Consider the following 7,150-nt stretch of genomic DNA (forward strand, 5'->3'; position numbering starts at 1 on the left):
TCACCTGGATCCCAGCTGTGTCCCATCCCTCCATCCATTGCTCACCTGGATCCCAGCTCTCACTGCTCCCATCCCGCAGGTGGAGCTGGCCGCCATCCTCAAGTTCGTGCTGGACCACGAGGAGAGTCTGAGTGAGAACCTGGAGCTGTTCCTGCAGCGCAGGGGTGAGCACAGCATTGGGTTGGACCCGGTACCAGCAGCACCCAAAGGCTGGGGGAGCTGCCAGCTGGGATGGAGGAGGGTCTGTCCCATTTGGGATCTGTGTTTTTTATGCACTTGGGGCTTTGGACCTGAGCCTTCCCCCTCCTGGTACTGACCCAAAACCTGCTCGTTGCCTCCCAGCACCGCTGTCCTCGCCTGGCGCATCCAGCAGCAGCACTGAGCAGCGCTCGCCGGGGCTCCCCCAGCCTCAGGTTCGCTTCCTGGAGCTGCAGAAAATCGCCTCGACCTCCTCCTCCAGCATCAACAAGTACGTCCTGGGCCTCTGCTATATTTCTGGGGGGGACCTGCATGTGTTACAGGGGGTGTCCTTGGCCAGCTGCAAGCACAGACCATCCCACAGCAGCTGGTCCAACCCAGAGCAGCCGGTGCTCCCCTTCCTGCCCTGCTTTGCAGAGTGCTGGGCCCTGTGTCCCTGCTGCTAAGCGCTGTTCCCCCTGCAGCATGATCCCTGCAGCACCAGCATCACCCGTGGGCGATGTCCTGCAGACCCCCCAGTTCCAGCTGCGGAGGTTGAAGAAGCAGCTGGCGATCGAGAGGGAGAACAGGGACGAGCTGGAGGTGGAGCTGGCAGAGAACCGTAAACTCATCACCGAGAAGGGTCAGTGCCTGGGGGGGGTGACATGGGCACAGGGGGGGATCTCTAGGGCAGGGACCTGTGGGTCTGGGGCTGATGGCTCTGACCCCATTAGAACCGTGCTCAGGTCCTGCTGGAGCCCAGAGCGAGCACGTTGGGGTTGGCTCTGCTTTGCTCCAGCTCCTCCTTTTTCACTCCCTTAATAAACTCTGGGCAACCTGATTGATGCCAGTGCTGCCCAGTCTGGCTCCTCGTGCCTCAGGTTCCCCCTTGGCAGAGGGATGGGGGTCCCACGCTGTGCTGGGGGCTTGGCCTGGCAGCGGGGGGTGGTGACGTGCCCTCCTTATGGTGCCATGCTCTCCCCATGGTGATGTGCCCCCCTCATGGTGCTGTACCCTCCCCATGGTGCTGTACCCTCGTTTTCTACGCTCCCCAGAGGCTCAGATCACCATGATGCAGCACCGCATCGACCGCTTGGCTCTGCTCAACGAGAAGCAAACTGCAGAGCAGCTGGAGCCCAAAGAGATGGAGGAGCTGAGGGAGAGGAACGAGAGGTAACACCCGCGGGGTTTTGTGTCCCCGAAAGCTTTTGGGGTGATATTGGAGGCTGTTTCCTAAAGGTTCCCATTGCTGGGGCTCAGCTGTTGGATTTGGTGCAGGGATCTGCAGTGGAGCCGCTGAGCTCACGATGGGCTGCAGCCTAAAAGTGGCTCTTTGAGCTCCCACCCCTTTCCTGGTTGTTAGTTGCATCAGATCTGAGCTGGGCTGGAGTTGGGTCTGAGCTCCCATCCCTCTCCTGATTCTTAATTGCATCAGATCTGATCTGGGTTAGAGCTGTCACTTCCACGCTGCGTCCCACTCTGCCCTGTCACATCTGCAGCCCGGGAGCTGCTTCACTTGAGTCTTTTTATGCTGCAGAGGTTCTAACTGGAGTCCTGCAGCTCTGGTTCAGGTCATGCAGAGCTCAAACACCAGCAGCCCCAGTCATGCTCGGCTTCATGGCTCATCAGGGCCCCACTTTGGGCTTTCTCAGCCCCACACAGAGATGCCCACATACACCGGTGTGCCCAGCAGTGCCCCCTCCTCCCTTGCACTTGCTGAGATGTTCCATTGCTCTCCCCCAGCCTGCTGGTGCGCTTGCACGAGGCCCTGAAGCAATGCCAGGACTTGAAGACTGAGAAGGGCCAGATGGATCGCAAGATCAACCAGCTCTCGGAGGAGAACGGGGACCTGTCCTTCAAGGTACGAGGCTGCATCTCCTGTTCAGCATCTGGTGGCATTTTGCAAACAGCCCTTGGAGAAGGGACAGCACCAGCCTTAAAAATGAACATGTGTTGGCAGCGGGTGTGAAGCACATTTTGGGTTTGTCCTTTGTGGGCTGTAAATGTTGCGTGTGTTGGGTGTGGTGCGGCTGATGGAGCCCTGCAAGCAGCTGGATTAGGGATGTCCTGCAATGTTCCTATGCTGAGCTGACTTCCCCGCTTCCTTCACAGCTGCGGGAGATCGCCAGCCACCTGGTGCAGCTGCAGGACGCCCTGAACGAGCTCTCAGAGGAGCACAACGCTGCGCTGACACAGTCCCAAGCCAAGCAGGCGCAGCTGGAGGGTGAACTGCGGGCTGCGCTGCAGGAAAAGGTGAGGGGCTGGGGCCGGTGTCAGCTGGGAGCTGCAGGCGTCCCCTGCATCCTGCCCTGCTCCATCCCATGTCTGTGTTGCAGAAATGCCTGGAAGAGAAGGTGGAGATCCTGCAGGGGAAGATTTCCCTGCTGGAAGAGCAGCTGGCCAAGCTGGGGGACTGCAGCACGCAGGAGAAAGGAGAGGTCATGGGCGACGTGCTGAAGGTACGGGGTGGGTTGGCTGTGATCAGAGCAAGCTCAGAGCTCTAACAGCCACAGCAGTGCCTGGCAGCACATCCTGCTGTGCCCCAGCAGTGAGGGGGCAGAGCTGGGTGCTCCCTTCAGGTCCATGCCGTGGGGCTGAGCACGTTACCTGCGTGGTGTTTGGGACTGCAGCTCCCTGCTGGCTGCCCCGCTGGGGATGGGGCTGTTTCTGCACGGTGGAGGAAAAGGTTTGCTCTCAGAAATGCCTGAAGTGAAGGCAGGGCTGGGCTTGTTGGGGGTGTGCAGTGGGCTCAGTGGCCACAAAGTCCTTATGAAGCTGCCGCGTGCTGCTCGACTGACGTCTGGGGATGTTTTTATTAAATTTTCCCTCCTTCTTTTTTCTCTCCACCAGCTGGAGGAGCTCAAGCAGGAGGTGTCCAGCCTCACTGCCAAAGGCATCGAGCTCCAGGCCTCCGTCCTGCGGCTGGAGGAGGAGAAGAGCCAGCGGGACGCGGCCCTGCAGGCGGAGCGCAGCCGCTTCGAGGTGGAGAAGGTCCAGCTCAGCACCCACATCTCCAACCTGCAGAGCTCCGTCTCCGAGCTGCACCTGGCCAAGGAGAAGCTGGAGCAGGAGCTGCGGGCGCAGGAGGCTCGGCTGACGGCCCAGGCGGACGCACTGACGGCCGAGGTGGGCAAGCTGAGCGGGTTCCTGCAGCAGCGGGAGCAGGAGGCGGCTGGGCTGCGGCTGCAGGCAGAGCAGGAGCGGGTGCAGGCGGAGGAGCTGCGGCGCCGGGACGTGGCCTCGCAGGAGGCTGTCAGTGAGCTGAGCCGGCGCCTGGAGCAGCTGGGAGCCAGCCTGAAGCACAGGGAGGAGGAGCTGGCGCGGGTGACGCAGGAGGCGGAAGGGAAAGCCAGGCAGCTCGGGGCCGAGTGCGAGAAAGCTGCCCAGGAGAGGGATGCGGCCCTGCAGCAGCTGCAGCACTTGCAGCAAGCCAAGGAAACGCAGCTGGTGGCCCTGAGCAGCCAGCTGCAAAGCCTGGAGGCGGCCAGCAAAGCTTCAGCCGTGGAAATGCAGCAGGAGAAGGCTGAGCTGAATGAGAAGGTCCAAGAGCTGCAAGCCCACGTCCTTGAGCTCAGCGCGCAGTGCCAGCAGAGCTCAGCACAAGCTGGGAGCGCCGAGACGCTGCGAGCTCAGCTGCGGGAGATGGAGGGGAAGCTGAAGGAGAGCCAGCAGAAACTGGCCGACAAGGAGAAGGTGGCCAAGGAGAACACGCGCCTGCAGGAGCGGCTGCTCTTCCTGGAGGAGTCGGTGCGTAACACCGAGGGCATCCTGGAGGACGAGAAGAGGAGGGCGGCCGAGAGCCTGGAGGGGAACCTGGCCAGGATTGCGGAGCTGGAGGCGGAGAAGCAGCAGCTGGTGCAGCGTGGGGAGCAGGCCCTGCAGGAGCGAGGAGAGGAGCTGGCCCGGAGGCAGGAGCTGGAGGCACGGCTGCAGCGGGTGGCGGAGGAGCACCGGGAGGAGACGGCAGCGCTGCAGCAGCAGCTGGCCCAGGTGGCCAAGGGGGAGGAAGGAGAGCGCGGCAGGATGGAGAAGAGGCTGCAGGAGCTGAGCCGGGAGCACGGGCAAGCCTGCCAGCAACTGCAGGCCGAGCAGAAGAGGGTGGCGGAGCTGGAAGCCCGCATGGCACGCATGGCCAGCGAGCAGCAGGAGCAGCTGGGGGCCCTCCAGGCCCAGCTGGCCAGTGCTAAGGAGAAGGAAGGCGAGGAGCAGAAGCTGGTGAGCGCCGAGCGCGCGGTGAAGCTGGAGGCAGAGGTGAGGAAGGCGAGCGAAGCACTCGAGGCCATTTCCAAGGAGCTGCAACAGGAGAGGATGAAGTGCAAGGAGCTGGAGGCCATGGCCACGCAGGAGGCCAGCGAGGCGGCCCGGCTGAGCGCAGCACTGCAGGAAGCGGCACAGAAGCACGGGCAGGAATTGGCACGGTGTGAGGAGGAGGCGAAGCGCCTGCAGAAGGAGCTGGAGGATGCCAGGGCTGAGTGTGCAGCTGAGAAAGCACGGAAGGCAGAGCTGGAGGTGCAGCTGCAGAACTCCATCAACGAGCAGCGCGTGGAGCGCTCGGTGCACCAGCAGGAGCTGGCACGGTCCATGGAGCTGATGGAGGAGAAGGAGGGTGAGCTGGACGAGCTGCGGCTGAAGAACGTCTCGCGGGGCGAGGAGCTGAGGGACCTGCAGAAGACGGTCAGCAAACTGAAAGGGGAGCTGGCCTCGGTGGAAGCGGTGAAAGAACGGGCGTCCAAGATGGACAGCGAGCTGCAGGGCTTCCTGGAGGCTGCCCGGAGCCGGGACGCTGAGGTGGAAAGCATCAAAGCGGCGTATGCCAAGGAAACGTCCCTCAAAAACCTGGAGGAGAAGATTCGCCACCGAGAGCAGGAGTCGGGCTCCAGCCAGGACCTCTACCAGGAGAAGCTGAAGGAGGCGCAGATGCTGAGCGCGGAAGTGGAGCGGCTGGAGCAGAAGTGCCGGGAGCAGCAGGACGCCATCGCTGGGCTGGAGAAAGCCGTGGCTGAAGGCCGAGCTGCAGCATCGCAACAGCAGCAAGTGGAGCTGGAGGTGGCACGGAGGGAAGCAGCGCAGCACCGGGACATGGCGGCGGAGCTGCAGAGGATGCTGGAGGCCTCGCGCTCAGCTCAGGCCCTGCAGGATGGTGCCATGGAGAACCTGAGGAAGGAGCTGCAGGACAAGAGCAAGGAGCTGGCACTGAGCAGAACGGCCGCGGCTGCAGCCGAGAAGGAGGCGGCGTCACTGCGTGCTGCGGCGCAGGAGAAGGGCCAGCAGGAGGAGGGCTGGAAGGAGCAGCTGTCACAGTGCATCCAGGAGCTGGAGAGGAAGAACAGCCTGCTGGGCAGCCTGGAGCACGAGGTGTCCATCCTGCACCGGCAGCTGAGCGAGAAGGAGGCCGAGAGCAAGGAGCTGAAGCGCCTGATTGTGGCCGAGGCGGAGAAGAGCAAGAAGCTGGAGGAGAGGCTGCGGGTGCTGCAGACCGAGATGGCCACGGCCGCGTCGCGGGCGGCCGAGCGCTGCTCGCTGATGAAGGTGGAGGTGCAGCGGTGCCAGGAGGAGATGGAGAAGCAACGAATGACCATCGAGGCGCTGAAAAGGGACCGGCACTGTCAGAGCGAGCGCGAGGAGGAGCTGCGGCAGGAGGTGAAGGTCTGCCAGGACAAGTGCTTCCAGAAGGAGCAGCTCCTCTCCTCCCTGCAGCAGGAGCTGGGCAGCGCTCAGGCCTTGGCCGGGGAGGTGGTGCCGCTCAAACACTTGTGCCAGCAGCTGCAAGCTGAGCGCGCGTCGCTGGAGAGCAAACACCGCGACGACCTGGAGCAGAGGGCGAAGGCCAGCAACGCGCTGCAGGCAGAGCTGGCCCGGGCCAGGATGGAGGCGGCCGAGCTGCCGGCCCTGCGCGACAAAGCAGCCGAGCAGGAGCGAGCGCTGCAGCGGCTGCAGAAGGAGGCGGCGAGCTCCAGCGAGAGGCTGGCGGCGCTGCAGGCGGCCAACAGCCGCATGGAGGAGGAGAACAGGGCGCTGAGCGAGAGCCTGAGCCGCGGGCAGCAGCGCGTGGATGCGGAGCTGGGGCAGGAGAGGGAGAAACACACGCGGGAGCTGGAGCGCGTGAGGATGGAGGCAGAGAAGGCGACGGCCAACAGCAGGAAGGAGGCTGAGGAGGCGGCCAGGAAACTGGAGGTGATGAGCAATAAGTACGAGAACGCCAAGGGGAAGGTGCTGGAGGAGAGGCAGAAGTTCCAGGAGGAGAAGCAGAAGCTGGTGGCGCAGGTAAAGGGGCTGATGGAGCTGCGCGGGGTGGGTGCACAACGTGGGTTTGGGGGCACAGCACTCGGGATGGGGCTGTGCCATGGGCTGGGCTCCGTGTCACTCATTTCTGCTGGGTCTGCCCAGGGCTGTGCTGGCTTCCAGCTGAGCCCGTGAGCTTCCCAAAGGAGCCGGGGCTCTGCTCCCACCTCATCCCCATCCCTCAACCAGGGCCCAGATTCACCACCCCCACGTGTCTTTGCTCCCACCCCATCCCCGTTCCTAAGCCAGGGGTCATTTTAGGGCCCATACAAGACAGGGGAAGCCCAGTTGGATGCCCCATCCCTGCAGGCATTCGAGGCAGGGCTGGATGTGGCTCTGGGCAGCCTGGGCTGGTGACCCTGCACGTAGCAGGGGGGGGTTGGAACCGGATGATCTTTGAGGGTCCTTTTCAGCCCCGGCCATTCTATGATTCCCAGCCCTACAAACCCTTTTCTTGGGCTCTTCGGGGCGGGAGCTGGTTGGGGGCTTCCAGACGTGGGATGTTGGTGGTGGGCAGAGCCCTGCACATGCCACGTATCCACCCTTTCCTTTTTGCTGTCCGCAGGTGGAGCAGCTGGAGGGATTTCAGAGAGAACAAGCAAAGCAGGTAACACACACACACAGCATCAGCTGCTTAAATGGTGATGGGTGCTGGGGGGGGTCCCCAGCTCCACGTCTCTGTGCTCTCATG

At 63.1% G+C, this 7,150-nt stretch overlaps 1 protein-coding gene across 1 annotated transcript in view; it reads left to right on the forward strand.

The window, feature by feature from the left end:
- The window catches only part of NUMA1 (nuclear mitotic apparatus protein 1), a 34,134-nt gene that overhangs the window by 20,061 nt on the left and 6,923 nt on the right, over positions 1-7,150 (forward strand). The window contains exons 7-15 of the mRNA XM_032443378.1: positions 80-164; positions 343-469; positions 663-820; positions 1,233-1,350; positions 1,921-2,038; positions 2,290-2,430; positions 2,514-2,636; positions 3,028-6,441; positions 7,025-7,107. Of these exons, the coding sequence (XP_032299269.1) occupies positions 80-164; positions 343-469; positions 663-820; positions 1,233-1,350; positions 1,921-2,038; positions 2,290-2,430; positions 2,514-2,636; positions 3,028-6,441; positions 7,025-7,107 (4,367 nt within the window). The remainder of the gene's footprint in view (positions 1-79; positions 165-342; positions 470-662; positions 821-1,232; positions 1,351-1,920; positions 2,039-2,289; positions 2,431-2,513; positions 2,637-3,027; positions 6,442-7,024; positions 7,108-7,150) is intronic.

Source organism: Coturnix japonica, chromosome 1 (genome assembly GCF_001577835.2).
Source record: "Coturnix japonica isolate 7356 chromosome 1, Coturnix japonica 2.1, whole genome shotgun sequence".
NCBI lineage: Eukaryota > Metazoa > Chordata > Aves > Galliformes > Phasianidae > Coturnix > Coturnix japonica.